At 37.7% G+C, this 17,372-nt stretch overlaps 1 protein-coding gene across 4 annotated transcripts in view; it reads right to left on the minus strand.

Moving 5' to 3' along the window:
• Nucleotides 1-14,425, minus strand: part of kcnh6a (potassium voltage-gated channel, subfamily H (eag-related), member 6a) — a 47,807-nt gene extending 33,382 nt beyond the window's left edge. The window contains exons 1-6 of one of the 4 annotated variants that reach the window (XM_077212724.1): nucleotides 13,859-14,418; nucleotides 13,683-13,748; nucleotides 9,527-9,757; nucleotides 1,832-1,984; nucleotides 953-1,056; nucleotides 623-872 (exon numbers count right to left, since the gene is read on the minus strand). In XM_077212724.1, the coding sequence (XP_077068839.1) occupies nucleotides 623-872; nucleotides 953-1,056; nucleotides 1,832-1,984; nucleotides 9,527-9,757; nucleotides 13,683-13,748; nucleotides 13,859-13,934 (880 nt within the window). In that variant the 5' untranslated portion in view covers nucleotides 13,935-14,418. Of the gene's footprint in view, nucleotides 1-622; nucleotides 873-952; nucleotides 1,057-1,831; nucleotides 1,985-9,526; nucleotides 9,758-13,682; nucleotides 13,749-13,858 lie in introns of all 4 variants that reach the window. The other 3 variants (XM_077212723.1, XM_077212726.1, XM_077212725.1) reach the window with 3 other exon arrangements.
• Between the last annotated feature and the right edge of the window lie 2,947 nt (nucleotides 14,426-17,372).

The following is a 17,372-nucleotide window of genomic DNA, read 5'->3' on the forward strand; positions in this document are numbered from 1 at the left end:
ATATAATGCATTCCTGCTGGAAAAAAAGAAATTCCTTCAAATAAAAAAACTTATCAACACCAAACCAAACTTTTTCACAATACTGTGAAAAAGTGGATTAATGTCCTAGACATTTTTCTGAGACTTTACTTGTAATAAACATCTGCCAAAAAAAGAATCAAACAATATTTTATGTTAAGCCCTTACTTTATAATGGATTTCTATTAGAGAAAATGTGCTTTTTGTTTTTATCATAGCATGATCCTTTGCTTGTGGACAAACCAGATTCTGCGTTTGTTCCTTTTGATGAATTCTTTTCTTTCACAATTCTATTTTTTGTGAATTATGGCATTGTTTGTACTAAATGTTTATCAAATGAAACTGGGTTCTCCTTGGTCGTTTTTAGTACAAGTGATTGAGTTTTAGAGACATCCATGAGAATATATAATAATGACTATTACTTGGTAAGCACAAAATTATTATCGAATTATCGTTCAATCAACCTGATATTATGTGGATTCTTGCCTTGATGTCTTTCTACCTTCAAATACTGTCTGATGAGTTAGAAAAAATAAAGTTTCGCACACAGTAATGTTTCTGAAAGAACTAAGAACTAGATGATTGCAAACACAACCACTCATACCGCTCCACTGGTCCCTCGTGCCGTCGATGTCATGCAGTGAGGATGCCCGACGTAGGCTGCATACGCTCTCTCTGGAGTGGCTGTGTTTGATAGGGGGTCCGCCGGGCTCTAGCCGGTCCGAGGGCCGTGAGAGTGGGGATGAGAAGCCACATGAGGAGGGGGTCTGCTGAATCAAGGCCTGGGTCTCTGATTTTAAGCAGCTGTCTGGAGACATCTGGAGGTCTTTCAGGGCCACCTCCTCATGAGAGGGCTGCAGGACACACGGAGGGGAGCTGTAGATCACATGTCTGTGAGAATATGAACTTATGTATTGTATATGCACGGATGTACCTGTAGGTAGTCCACCACCACTCCTTCAAAGTGGTCCTGAGGGAGGGACGGCTGCCGTTTCACACGGAGAGAGGGCATTCTAAGCCTCATCTTGCGTCTCTCACCTGATACAGAAACACAAGTTTAAATAATCAAAGAGGAATATATTTTTGCTCAAAGCTCAGAGGACATGACTGGTGAGAAACGAGTTCTAGTCTTTCTGGTTCTGAAGTCTGGTAGGTCCTTTTAGTAACGTCTGACAGGCACAGTGTGTGATAGTGATGAGATCTCTTTTAAAATGCCTGAAGCAGGAAAGAACCCATTTTCTCTCATTTAAATACATTGCTGTCTAGGAGAAACTAGATATTAAGATATTAAAGAGATTTCTTGTGATTATTATATACTAGATTACTAAGGCATGAAACAAGTAAAATTTGTTAGATAACTAAATATAATATAATTATAATAATAATAATAATGTTTAAAAACATCATACATTATATACTATAATTTTAAATATTTGTTTCATTAATGATAACAATAATACAAATATTCAAAATAATAATACAATTATTTGATTTTATTTGTCAACATATAATATAATTAAATATAATGATAATTTTTTTTACTTATTTTAACTTAAAGCAATTTAACTTATGTCAACTAAATATCTCATTGAGTCTAATATAAAAGTTAAATACTGAACAGAAATGCTGGGGCATGCATACACACACTCTTCTCATATACATAAACACTGACACCAACTTTATCAAATGCTGCCTCTGGCTACACCTACACACCAACCATCACACCAAGCATAGCAGTCAATGTGTTTTCCTTATAAGGCTGTTACAGAAAGGGCCAGAATCTCAGTACACACAGAGAAAGGGGTACACGCACCTGCCTGTAGCCAACTGTGTGCCATCCGCTGTTTGATGCCACCTTTTTTCATAGATGGGTCTAAAAGCTCCTGAAAGTTTAGGATGAACATGATTACGACTCCTTCCTCATTCTTTACTGGAACGACATCCACTAAACATGGCCTACACGCCCCTGAAAGGCAGAGAGAGAGAGACAGGAGAGAAAGAGAATTAATGTAGTTAACAGGGATGTCAGCTAGCAGAGATGTTTGAGTACAAAATACAGCAGAAATTTAGTTTAGTTTTCATGGAGAGTTGTTATAAATACCAGTGTGAGGGCTGTGAGTAGTCTAAACACACTTACACGAACACACAATAAGACACCCACACACAGGTGCTGTTGTTCAGGGGGTCTGACTTTGAGTTAACATGAATCTAAGAAAGAAAAATAGGGGAGACCGTGGAGTGCTGTAACACATTCTTTCAGTGTCTGTGTAATTTTTTCACTATATGTCTTAAAACTTTGTCATAATGTTCCAATATTTATTGACTATGAATTAAAATGGTTTATAAATGTACTCATCCCTAAACTGTGAAAATGTATTTCAAGTTTAGAGAGTGCTGTTATTACCCCACCACAGGCAGCATTAATAGAAATGAAATGAAATAAAATGTCAAATTTATGACACCCCCCATCTCCCCCCTTATTTCTTTTTAAACATTTGAATTCAATGTAATAAACATACAGAGAGTATTTTAATTCAAAACAGCAAATACAATTAAAAAGGGAATACAGAAAGCATAAGTTAACAACTCTAAAACTAGTTTGTGACGAATGTGACCTGTGCTGGCTAAATGAGTCAGAATGAGCAAATTTTCAAAATGAATGAGCTACACCTGTTTGAAGTCAACAAAGTCAATTTTGAGAAAAATCTAGTTACAATTTTCTGAAAGTTCCAAAACAAAAGTAACCATAACTTAAAATCCCTGGTAATAACACCAAATTTGGCACACACCAAGTCAAAACCTATATCTATATGTTCAACTTTATTGAAAATATTTATATAAAGAATATTTAACATTGTTACCTAACTGATTTTTCAGCTTAGCTGTCAGTTTGAGTCACTGGTTAAGGGCTACCCATGCAGCAATCCATGTAGCAAAATTATGCAACAAAATATTAATAATAACAATAAATAACAAATTGTGAAGGTAATGGTTAGCAACAAGCTGGTTTTGTTTACATCAGCATGGGTTTGAAAATCCAATTTCATTTGTTCAGACTCATGCCATCGAGAATTTGCTATGAATATTCACAAAGTTGGAATGCTGCACTTTACAGCGATACCAAACTTGTGTTGAGCGCCAGTCGCCGAGAAGCGAGCAGGGAAAACTGCAATTTTTGGGAGATACCCTTGGGAGATATCATTACGAAGCTTGGCATTAGTTTTCACTGTTAATCTGATGATACTCAGCTCTATATTTCTTTGTACCCTGATGAAACATACAAATACACAAAATTAATGGAATGCATAGCTTATATAAAAAATTGGATGACTAGTCATTTCCTACAACTGAATTCTGAAAAAACAGAGGCTTTAATTATTGGACCAAAAACCTCTGCATGTAATAACCTAGAAAACTGTCTTATACTTGATGGCTGCTCTGTCAAGTTGTCGTTATCAGTTAGGAACCTCAACCTGGGTGTGCTCTTTGATACCAATCTTTCATTTAAAAGCTACATTTCTAGTATCTGTGAAACCACATTCGTACATCTTAAAAATATATCTAAATTACAACATATGCTCTCGATGTCAAATGCAGAAAAGTTAATTCATGCATTTATGACCTCAAAGTTGCCCTGAATTTCAGCTGGTCCAAAACGCAGCAGCTCGAGTTCTTACCAGAACCAGGAACTATGACCATATCAGCCCGGTTCCGTCAACACAGCATTGGCTCCCTATTAAACATTGCATTGCATACATTTTAAAATCTTGCTGATTACTTACAAAGCCCTGAATGATTTAGCTCCTCAGTACTTGAGCGAGCTCCTAACACATAATAGTCATTCACGTTCATTGCGGTCTCAAATCTTTTGCCAGTGGATAATAATACCTTGAATATGTACTGAGACAAATCAGTAACACGTATTTGTTATATTTAACAAATAACTTTAAAATCCCTCACCAACCACAAAACAAGGAGCCAAGGTGTATACGACAATCCCCAAAGTAAGAGAACCAGGCCTCTGGTTGCCATGGTTTTATGACCTGAAAGAATGCAGAGCCTTGCTCTAATAGGAAAGGAAAGCCACATCAAGCAGACTCTACTGCATTCATTTATAGACAAACTGTTCTATAAATGAACGTGCATCCCAGGACATTGTGTTTATGATTATTATTATGTCTTGTATAGTGTCTCTTGCATTTGTATTTATTTCATGCATGCTTTATGAGAGAACTACTAGTTGTATGTAATGTAACCCCACCTATATCGTGTCTCCTATCCAATTAATGCTCATTTAACGACTCCCACTCACATCCACACAAGTTCCTCCCCCTCTTCCTACTTCTGCTGGACGCTGTGCGTGTGTGGTGCGACCATGCGGTCGCGGGCCAGCAGGCCCAACACATCCAGCCATCTGCAACTTCCACGACCATGATGCAGACGAACTAACCCTGCAAGTTCATCATATCTTCTTAATTCAACACCATTGACTCAAGGAACCATCAAATCAGGAACTTTACGAAACTGCTTCAACTGCAACGACAATGCAAGTGTCGCGCAATTAACTAAACAGAGGTTTAGTAATAAGCTGTTAACCCTTCTATAAGGTTTTGAAAATAATAAGATGATGGTTCATTTCATAGTTGAATTAATCTTTTCCACATCTTCATTTCCTGTTTCCGTTTCCTGTTTCCATTTCCGGTTTCATTCTGTCACTTACCATATTACCCATGTATGTTTTACCCATAAATCCCGGACATCATTTCCCAGAACCCACTGCTCATTATTAGTTTACTGGTTTCAACTGTGTCTTGTTAATCATCTCATTACCCTGTCTATTTAAATGTCTAGTTTGTTTGTTTTGGGTTAACATTCTCCGTCAGCATTTCGAGCAGTTCTTGTGTTCCTTAAGTTTATCTCTGCCTTAGTCTTGAAGTCCTTGTTCCTGTCTGCACCCTCTGCCTGGTATGTTATATGACCTTGGATTATATTTGTCATTAAATTGCGTTTGGATTCTTACTCTCTCTGCTGTCTTACCACAACAACCAGATCAACAGTTGTGTTTGTGATTTTTAGTTAATAAAACTTGTGCACAATACATATCTGGTTCTGATACTCTGCTTGCCGTAAAGTCAATTTAATGATTTCTGTTCTTGTTACATGCTCTAAGAAAGAATTATTTTTCTGTGGCCATGAAAAATTAATTTCTTAGAATTAATGAATAATCAAAATTGTTCGCTGGACAAACTGATAACTTGATTGTAATATTAATTTAGCTACATCAAGCTAATCATATTAACTGATTCAAATATTAAAAATTATAAGTTATGATTAATCATAATTTTTCCCTCTTTGAGCTAATTTGTTACAAATATTAAAACCAACTGTGGGCGGTAGATCATTTTTCTACTTAATGTTTTTCACCTAAACTATGAAACAGACTTCCCACCCTTGTTCGGGACGCAGACACACTTTGTCAGTTTAAATCTAGATTAAACCTAGCATTCACATAACGCGCTCACACTTCTATAATTCAAATGCTATAAAGGATTATTAGGCTGCATAAATTAGGTCAACCAGAATCAGGGACACTTCTCATAACATCTGATGTACTTGCCATAATGCCATCTACGCTTATTATTCTCTCGGTTTCATCCTTATCCTGAAGTTACCGCAGTCAGCCGGATCTGGTCTGTTTTCAGACAAGATGGTAGACCTGCACATAGAGATGACCCGAATGTCTTCAGAGACCACAACACCAAGAATTAGAGAAAGACCATCAGCAAAGACTACAAGAACCAGACAAGTCCTCTGTCTGAATGCCAGCATGATGTATCCCAATCTTCGAGTAGAAGGAGCCGGGTGAAATATCCTGACTGATATCAATTCACAATAATCACACATGCTTGTTCATTTGGACAGTGGATAACTGGTCCCTCGATTGAGCCTGGTTTCTCCCAAGGTTTTTTTCTCCATTTTGTCACCTGATGGAGTTCGGGTCACTTGCCACTGTCGTCTCTGGCTTGCTTAGTTGGGGCCACTTAATATTCAGCAATATTATTGATTTGACCGCACTGATATTGAGTTGGATGATGACATCAATGTTTTCTTCAGTTGATTTATAGCTGAATTTAACTTGTTTCATAACTTTACACAGTTATTGAACAAAACTGAATCAACACTGAACTGATTTCAACTGAATAATGACCATTTACTATTGCCTTTTTAGAGCTGCTTTACAGCAGAATTGAAGTCTGTTTACATCATTGAATCATTATGTTCCTGTTTATCACTGTAAAGCTGCTTTGAAACTATCTGTTTTGTATAAAGTTCTTTATAAATAAAGGTGACTTTGCTTAAAATAGAAAATGTATTTTACAATCAAATAAATACAGCCTTGGTGGGCATCAGAGACTTCTTTCAAAAATATTACTGACCACAAACTTTCAAACAGTAATGTAGATGAAAAACTTGTGTGGATGTTTTATCTCAAATTAAAGACAATCTGTTAATTCAAATGACACCAGTTCTGTCCTTTAACATCCACATCCGGTTCATGTATAAGTGATTTCACCCCTGGGGATCATTTCTAATTGGTGAAACTCCCTGGTCTCCAAAACCCTCAGACAAACACACAGATGCACTGAGAACATTTAGAGGTCACTTATATTTTGGCTATGAGGCTTTCATAGAGGCTTTCAGAGAAATCAAAGCATCATGAGTTGTACTTTTAACCCAGACATGACGAAGAACAGCAAAGTAATAAAGGAGATAAACAAGGGAGTGAAAAAAGGTATGAGAACACAGAGCAGAGAGAGAGAGTCACAGGAATGAGAAGGGAGTGATGGCAAGGAGGACAGAAAAACCAGAGAAAGAACAGCATGATTAAAGTCAGCCAGACCCCCCTCAGCTCTTGACTAAAGCAGGCCATCAACCACTCTAAATATAGACCCTGCCTTCACACACACACACACACACACACACACACACACACACAAAGGTGCTGTTCAGTCTCCAGCTCAACTGTGACACAGATCGAGATGCTGTATCCACTAAAATATGTGATGGATAAAAAGAACAGAGGGGCGGCGGCATGTGTGAGCGTGTGCATGTCAGCCTATGCGTGCATCTGAGCTCAGTGCATTAGTTTAGTGATAGGGTGTGAGTCTCTGGAGTCCTGTTGTCATGGTAATGTTACCAGTGCACTGCTACCCGGGCCGAAGGAACACCTGTCTACTCTCTAGCTGAGGTACAATGAATGCACACATGCACAAACACTGGCTTAACAACATTCAGAGAGCCAATGACTCCATTCATTTGTTCCTGTCTGAGGAGACTAAAGATATAAACACAGAGCCTGTGGGATTGGTGGCTCTGTTAGACACACAGGCCCTCAGCTGGTCTCTGTATTAAGCAAGTCCACCAAAGGACGATAACTATAACAATAACAGTAAATATATAGTTTTAAAAATCACTCTAAATATAAAAGAATAGAAGAATTCACACCACAACAATAACAATGGATGGCTGTATGGTTCCATCCTGGGCAAGAACTCCAAGATAAGGGCAGGGAGCACAGCCATAATCCCCTCATAGGGTAAACAGAACAAGCAGAACCAACATAACCGTATTACAGATACCATTAACATTATTAATAACATTAAATTATTGTAACAACGTAATCAAGATAAATGACAGTCTGATTCGAAGAGGAATGCTGTATCCGAAGGCTAAGTCCTGACTGTGGATGAGAGGAGGAGCTGGGGATGGAGGAGGGTAATTAGCTCCTGAGCAACACAATAAAGCTGCTGATAATACAGAATAGGGCCTTATATAGGGATGCTTTCGAGCTTAACTGACTTGACCTGCCAGAACTGATCCTATGCTTGATTATCGCAGGAATCACTTTCAGAACAAATTTGTTTTCCAAACTGATGAATGATAAAAACATTGACAGCCAATCAGAATCTATCCTGCTTGAAGAGCACAAGCATTTAAAGTGGTTGTCGACAGAACTGCAGCGCATGCTTAGAACAAACAGAACAATATCATCCGCTGGTGTGGACGCTAGTTATCATTATAGTTCTCTTCATAGTTATCGTTCTTGTTGTGAACGGGCCTTTACTCTCTGTGTTTGTGTGTGTGCTTAATGAAACAGATGGGAATACAAATTGTCATAACTGAACCTGAAGACTGGTATAACAGGAAGATTTGTGGATATGGTCACTCAGTGTGTTTACAATGAAATGCTGGTGACGATTCAAAAGCTGCCAATAAAAACCTTTTTCCTAAGTTCCTTTGAGGCAAGTCAGTTTAGTCGGTGGTTATCTTACACTGTCCCTCACGCTCACCAAAGCTGCATTTATTTGATCACAAATACAGAAAAAAAACAGTAATGTTGTGAAATATTATTACAAATTAAAATAACCATTCTAAAATACTGATTTGATAATAAAAACATTTTTATTATTATCAATGTTAAAAAATTTTTTTGTGGAAACTGTGATAGATTTTTTCCGGATCATTTGATGAATAGAAAGTTCAAAAGAACAGCATTTGTTTGAAATAGAAATCTTTTCTAGTAAGTCTATGTCTTTACTGTCACTTTTTCATCAATTTGATTGCATCCTTGATGAATAAAAGTATTAATTTATTTTTAAAAATGTCTTACCAACTCCAAAATTTTGAATATCAGTGTAGGTAAAAGGTGTACATGTACAGCTCCCTTATATTTGAAAGGTGAAATCTTAAAAAAAATAAAAAAAAATAATGTATTTAAAATCAGCAACAAAATCTGACAACAGTGGTATTGAATTTTTTGTTTTAAATTGGACTAAAAACTATATTTAATATTTGTATTCTATGATAGGGATGAACAATACAATAGGTTCTACACTACCCATAAAGTATCAAGTTGACAACTGAATATTGATTTAATTTAAAATCATTTTAACTAACCAGCTAATATTCATTAAGAATATAGACAAATCTGTAATTGTCTAGATTGGCAATATGTTTAATCTGTCCTACTTAATCATTCTTTTTTTTTGTTTGTTTGCTTTCTATTTATAAAAAAATAGCAGCACGTGAATTACACTTTATGTAATATGCATTTATGGCAAAGAACTGCACAGATGCAGATGTCATGACAATCTATCTGCTTCTGACGTTGGGGCTGCACCTGCTGCCGATTGAAGAACATACTGAATAACACTGACTAAAAGACGGGGAGGAGCCGATGCCTGCCGCTGTTTTCATTTGTGTTTTAAAGGGGACTGAGGCGAGCACGAATTTGTGTACAGATTACGGAGTTAATTACAATATTTAACAAAAGGGCCTAGTGACATCTCTGGTTCAGACAGTGCCGTCAGTATCTGGTGTATCTGCATTAGTTGTGATAGTAATGATGTGAGCATCAGCACAATGCAAAAATTCATTCTCACACAAGACATATTTTGGTATACAAGGAAATTGTAAGTGAAATCCTCACTAAACCCGGCCAGCATACCTTCCTTAGAGTAGTACAGGATCTCCACCTTGCGCTCTTCTGACCCGAGCAGGGCCTGTGCCAGCTGTGCCAGGGCGCTCTTCATAGTGCCCGGCCCCACCAGGAACTGACACGTGCAGGACTGCTGCATGATCTCTGCCCGCGAGAAACCAAACATCTGACAGAAGCCCTCATTGCAGTAGATAATCCCACAGTTCTTCACCTGGGCGTTAGCAATCAGGAACTTACGATCTGGTCAAATAAGTGTTAAAGGGTTAGTTCACCCAAAAATGAAAATTCTGTCAGTATTTACTCACCCTCATGTTGTTCCAACCCCGTAAGACATTCGTTCATCTTCGGAACACGAATTAAGATATTTTTGATGAAATCTGAGAGCTGGATCACTCCTCCATACTCCTCCATAGGCTTCTTCAGGGATTGAACTTGCAGGCCCCGAAAAGTTATTACAGACATTGTTAAAATAGTCCAAGTGACTACAGTGGCTCAATCTTAAGTTTGCAAAAAAAATAAAATAACGACTTTATTTCAACTATTCATGTCCTTCTCTGTGGGCCTCGAGTCAGTTCACTAGTATAATTGCGTAAGCTTCTGTTGTTGTACGTCACACGCATCACCCACATGACCAGCGTCGGCCAATAGTGAGCCTACGTGTGATGTAGCTCTACGCTATTACACTAAGATAACTGACTAGAGGCCAACAGAGAAGGAAATGTATAGTTGAAATAAAGTCGTTATTTTTGTTTGTTTTTGCGCACAAAAAGTATTCTCGTCGTTTGATAAACTTAAGATTGAGCCACTGTAGTCACTTGGACTATTTTAACGATGTCTTTCATAACTTTTCAAGGCCGGCAAGTTGCAATCCTTTTGAAGCCTATGGAGGAGTGATCAAGCACTCAGATTTCATCAAAAATATCTTAATTCGTGTTCCGAAGATGAACGAAGGTCTTACGGGGTTGGAACAACATGAACAACATTTTCATTTTTGGGTGAACTATCCCTTTAAGAAAGAGTTACGAAAGAAAAATTAATTGACATGAACATTTCCACTGTTATCAGAAAAAAAAGACATTTAAAAATGCATTTAACACACACTGAACTTTTGATCAAGAGGGTTGTGAACGGTATTTAAACTAGCCTACATGTTTGAAAGCAAATGCAAAACAACTGCTAGAGAAATGAGAACTGATAACTTTTATGTAACCGGACTTTCTTACTGAGAGTTATGTTTTCTTCCCAGTGTCTTAACTAGCTCCTCTCCTCCTTAATACAGGATACAAATGTTTGGATTCAATTTTAGAAGTGTGAGATAATTTTTGAAAATGCTTCTAATTTTTACAATTATTAGTGACCTAAAAATAATTTATTTTTAACTTTTAATTTTTAAATCCATAACTTTTTTTTCAGGTTATCAAAAAAAAAAATCATCTAATGCATATTTGATTGTGGGGATGATTTGGATGTGATTATCGTCATGGATGTGATTATCGTCATGTCTGTTTTATTTCTCTCTTTTCTCTTTCTCCTTCCTCAGTCTGTTTAATGCTACAGAACATTGTATTTCCGATGGCTGCTTTGATAACAGGAAATCTGCTGACAGGCACTATTTTTGCACAAGAGCAGAATCACACATCAGCTTCAACAGGTGGAGAGCAACACAGTTCATCTTAAGACGGTTAAGATTGAATGGAAATAATTCTTAGCTCCTTTTAGCAAATTCAAATTCTATATATATATATTCAAGGGTATTTTACCTGTGCCTCTAAGGACACACACTACTTGCTTTTATCTCTGAAACTCAATGTTGTTTCTCCATCTCTGAATGTTAATTGTGTTTGGTGACAGGAACTTTAATACCCCTCAACATCAAACTCATTATCGCCTTTTTACCTCAGGAATAGAACACAATGCACTGAGATGGTTGCCTAGCAGCCGCAAAATGACACTTAGTCTTTACTGATAGAGAGAGAAAAGAGGAGCTGCAGGCTCACATTCACAATATCTACATGCACAGGCACACATATACATGCTTGTATACTTAAAAGATGAAGTATTAGCAATACACACATTGGCTAACTGTGTGGGGATATAATTGTTGCATTATTCCAAATAAATAGTTTAAGATCCACAAATAAATGTAAAGAGTTACACAAAAATGTATAAAATTCACAAATTAATAAAGGGAGGAAAATATTTACAAATGTGTTTTATGTTACAAACACAACTCTGCCTGGCATTCATTTGTGAATCGTTTCCTGTGCATCTGTAAATCATTTCCTGTGTGTTTGTGGATGGCTGCACGTATTTGTGAAACGTTTTCTGTGCATTTGTGAATTACTGCACACATTTGTGAATCGCTTCTTGTGCATTTGTAGATCCTTGCACGCATTTGTGGATTTTGATACACTTCTAGTGTCAAGACGTGCATACAAATCCATAAATAAGTGGACTCCACCCACCGCTTACCTAAGCCAATCAGATAACAGCCATATTGCGCTGGCCAATCGTAGCATGTTTTCACTACAACGAATTACATTTGGCTTTACACTCTGGATGGGAACAGTTTAATTTTACACCCCTGAAAGGAACTGCATTCTATGGGCGTTTCATTAAAACTGAGCTGAAGTGCTGTTTGTGTGGTTAAAACACCTTGCTTCCAAAAACTTATTAGAGTTTAAGGCTTCTTTATATTTCCATCAGGACCATCCATCCTCTCTACAACGGATGCAAGTGGTGCGACAGAGCGCGTCAAAAGCAAATAATACCATTTTGTCATTTTGCATTTAAAAAGAACCCACCTACAGTATATCTTCTCTACAGACAAATGGAATCATAATATATGCTTTAAACTTTTAAAATACTATTTTAATGCTCTATAGACCGTCAAATCCATCATGAGGTTGAATCCAGTCATTCATTAGTCAGGTACTTACTGATGCTTTTCTGTTCTATCTTAAATAACATGATGCTTCCATAACGCATTGTTCCCATAACAGAGATTTAAAGTGCTGTTTCTCTGGCATTTTCAACGGCATATAAAATACAATACTGTGGCTTGGCTTGATACATTGTCTAATGGTCAAACAAAATCCAAATTTTTAACATTTTACTGTACCAATTTTATGGGCGTTGTACTTTCGATTTGAGCCAATGAATGATGAATGAAGTTATTTCACGGCAAGACCGCCCTAAACAAATCAGGATTGGTTGGAGCAAGAGTGTAACTCAGCTCAATGGATTCTGACTGGCTTACGTAGACAGTGGGTGGAGTTAACTAATTTGTGGATTTGTATGCAGGTCTTTTGACTAGAAATGTCTCAAAATCCACAAATGCATTTGGGGATCTACAAATGCACAGGAAACAATTCAATGAATGCCAAGCAGGCAAAGTTGTGTTTGTTACATAAAATACATTAGTGAAAAAGAAAAAGAAAAAAAATAAACTTTTTAAAACTATTTGCAAATGTTATTTGATTTATTTGTGATTTTTTGTAGGGTTTATGAAACTCTTTACTTTCACCTGTATATAAAAATAAATAAAAACATTTACTAAGATACCATGACCTTTTTTATTTTGACTTCTGGGGATGAACTCTCATTAAGGGCCTTACAGAGCAGGCATAAACCATGCTTTGGGTTTATCATGGGGTAAGTCTAGATTTAGGGTAATTAGGCCATGGATAGAGATTAAGGTTAGGATTTGGATCTCAAATTTCAAAGGGCTCTTCATAAAGATAAAACTAAAACTTGGTAAAACTTGTAAACGTTCTGTTAAAAATGTTTCCTCCTTCAGACTTTGAAACAGAGAGTGGTCAACAAATGTGGTCAAATAGCCTACACATTGGAATTTGTTAACGTATATGAAAACTGATATTATGCAAATTTCATTCCGTAGTTATGTGTAATGACACGTTTGTCCAAAATCAGGAAACATAATTGAATGAATAAAGCAGGTGCATGACATAAACACACGCGCGCACAAACAGAGAAGAATGGAAAAACAGATGGTTGTTTGCAATTTTCCATGTTAGTCATTAGATTAGTTTTTTCACTGCATTTACATAATGTAGCTCAAATAAGCCGGGTTTGTTGAATTGCTCTCTCACCTGATGATCAACTGCCATGCAAATCAAATCTCAAACTGATACCAATGACTGACCTACACACTTCCAATGGCCGCTCGCTCTCTGACAGTTTCTCGCGAGTGCGCATACGACCCCAATTGCTAAACAAAAAACAACATTGCTATGACTACAATAGACTACAATAACACATTTCTGAGCTATAACATATCTTCTATCCCAAAGAAAGAAAATACAAAGTTTTTAAACTCACTTTGCCCGTCAAATTTCCGGATGATGGTGTCCAGATAAGTGTTCTGAAGAGCGACGTGTCCCCGGCGCACAGGCATTTTCACGCGTGGACAGATTCAAGATCCCTCTTATTCTGGTTCTCTCTCTCTTTCAAGGACGACCGAGCAAGACAAAATACGATCATCTAAAACTCGTAAACATTGTAGAAACAAGTCTTTATAGCCCCAGCAATAAACAAAAAGGACACGTGAATGCTAATGGGATCCTCGCGAAAGTGAAAAGTCACCGAGTCTAAATGCAAAATAAAAGAAAACCGGTTTGTATGAAAGCAAATGTCTTGCAGTTTTGGGACTCAAAACTCTCGCGCCGTCAGATGAAATGTCGCTGCGTGCTGTTGTAACGCATGGATGTGCTCACTGAAACCAGACGAAACATATTATGAAACAAAAATATAACAACGCGAGACAGCAGAACTGACGCCCGACACCTCAGAGGTAGCCAGCCTGATGAAGCTCGTTGTGGAATAATGGTAGGTTTCCTTTACAGGGGAGGCAGTGGACACAGCTGTCACTTTTGACAGAAGGCAGATGCGCTCATGCTCCTCTCTCTCTTTCTCTCTCTCTCTCAGAGAGCCTGCGTTTATCTATGTAGGCTATGTCCTAGTGGGATGCAGTCCACCAACGAGCACAACATTTCCACTAAGACCAACAGGAGTACTTATTGTCGTACTAGCATTTAGCAGACGATCATAAATGTTTGTGATAAAATTTTCTGTGTTTTTTTTCTTCTTGATAACTGATTTGGGGTTGGGGTTTGTGGGGATTTATATCTTCCATGGATGGGACAATAAGTTAACAAGTACTTATTGATATTTTACTTTTGTTTTGTATATATATATATATATATATACAGAGAGAGAGAGAGAGAGAGAGAGAGAGAGAGAGAGAAATATTTGCTTTTCAGACAAGATATGGCTTGTTCGTACGTCTATTTTCTGAACACCAAAATAGTTTCAAACAAAGCCAAAGTGTGAGCTTTGTCTGTCCAGGGCGACTTATAGCCTATCGAAGCAGAGCAGAACAGCATCTGCATTACTGTAGCAGAGAGGCCTGACATTATCTCCAAGCAACACAGACTTAAAGGGATAGTTCACCCAAAAATGAAAATTCTGTCAGTATTTACTCACCCTCATGTTGTTCCAACCTCGTAAGACCTTCGTTCATCTTCGGAACACGAATTAAGATATTTTTGATGAAATCTGAGAGCTGGATCACTCCATACTAGTCCATAGGCTTCTTCAAGGATTGAAACTTGCCAGCCCCGAAAAGTTATTAAAGACATCATTGAAATAGTCCAAGTGACTACAGTGACTCAATCTTAAGTTTATCAAATGACAAGAATACTTTTTGTGCGCAAAAAACAAAACAAAAATAACGACTTTATTTCAACTATTCATTTCCTTCTCTGTGGGCCTCGAGCCCATCGCTTTTATCGACAAAAAAGGGTAACACTTTATATTACGACCCGCAAACAACTGCGTAAGTAAACCGAAATTACTGTGTACGTTTCTTTAATTATAGTGTACTTCCGTGTATTTTGGGTAATAAAGGGGTACAACCAGATGTACAAGCAAATTATTTATAATGTAATTATTTTAAAACTAACAGGTACCTTCTGTTAATATATTCCAGGCAAAAATTCCTAAAAGAAGAGCAAGAAAAGAAAGAAGAAGAAAAGCAAGAGAAGCAAATAAAACGGGGGGGGGGGGGGGGGGGGGTATAATGTGCTACTTTGTTGTTTGAGTATACTGTAGAAGAGACAATGTTTTATTAAGATGAAAAAGTGTTTTTAATTTTTTTTGTAAAATAAAAGTCAGAAATTGCATGGGATCCTTTATCGTATATTTACTGCACTTACCCAGTAACTTACCAGAACAAGGGGGTAACAAGCGCCACTTTAATTTACAGCCTGCAGGAGTTATACTTACCCTGTAAATACACAGTGTCATTGCAATACAATGTGATAAGTACTACATGATACGTTTTTTAAATCATAGCAGAAACTATTTTTTTGGCTTAACGTTAAGTAGTTTCATAAGAAAAGCCAATAAATTCAATTTTTATCATACTGTGCTTACATACAGCCATATATATATATATATATATATATATATATATATATGTGTGTGTGTGTGTGTGTGTGTGTGTGTGTGTGTGTGTGTGTGTGTTCAGGGGCGGATCTACAGGGGGGCAAGGGGGGCAAGGGGGGCAGGTTCCCCCACACTCTAGATCTGCCCCCCTAACTTTGATGATCCAAATAATGTACTTGTAAAAACAACTCGCAAGCTTCTCAAAACAGTGAACTAAACGATACATTTACCAAAATTGAACAATTTAATTTTTAATAAAGCTCCTCCCCCTCCCCCTCAAATACTTAGTACGTCCCTGATTCAAACGTGCAGAGCGGCGTTCCGCTCAGTCTGGCTCTCTCTCTCTCTCACACACACACACACACACACACACACACACAGCGTGTCTGCTGTGGTGCGGTGGCCCTGCAACCCGACTGGAGAGACTGAGCTGCCCCAGAGCCTCTGAAGGTGAAGTGAGTTTCCCCAGGTGTAGTTAAACACACGTTTAACTTAGTTACATTTTTAATGAATGCAGTGTATGCTAAGGACGATCCAGCATCAGCGAAAACAGCGAGTCTCCCAGACAGCAACATAATGTCGGCCCAGATCCGGCCCACATCTGTTACGTGTGAAATCCATGTGTACCGGATGTGGGCCGAATCTGGGCCGACACTATGTTGCTGTCTGGGCTATTACGTTAGCCAAAATCAGCGGTCAAATCGCTCCCTCGTAAGAGCACTCTTCCCTTTGATTAGCCTAATTTTGATTTTTGTAAAGACAAGAACAGCTTACTAAAAAATATAAATTGTTTGTATCAATAACGTTTACTGATGGTCGCCGTTACGTTACAACACACAATACAGTGCCAGTTAGGAGATCGATCATTTGATTAGCTAATCCAATTCCTCTCAGATATCACAGCAATGAAACCAGGTTACAACTGGGGAAATAACAAATACAATAGGTTTTATTATATTAAGTAGTCTAAACATAACTGGTGTGTGTGCATGTGATACATCTTTCTGATTTTATATTTGTTATAGGCTATTATTAGCTACATGGACCTACAGTGTAATGTAATACAAGGTAGGGGTGGAACGGTACATGTATTCGTATTGAACCGAATCGGTACGGGCCTCACGGTTCTGTGCACCAATTTACACGTAGAATACACGGTATAAAAATAAATAAAACTCTAAATAGCGATAAAATTCGCTCAATTCGCGTTTGGTCTGAACGCAGCATATTGAACAGACTGCGATGTCAATATTGCAATGCTGAACTGTGTGTACGCGCGCTAGAGAGAGAGGGAGAGGCGCGGGCGCGATCGAACTGTGTGTGCGTGTGTGTGTGAGAGAGAGAGAGAGAGAGAGAGAGAGAGAGAGAGAGAGAGAGAGAGAGAGAG

Source organism: Siphateles boraxobius, unplaced genomic scaffold (genome assembly GCF_051911475.1).
Source record: "Siphateles boraxobius isolate OS27281-9 unplaced genomic scaffold, OSU_SipBor_1 66, whole genome shotgun sequence".
Classification (NCBI taxonomy): domain Eukaryota; kingdom Metazoa; phylum Chordata; class Actinopteri; order Cypriniformes; family Leuciscidae; genus Siphateles; species Siphateles boraxobius.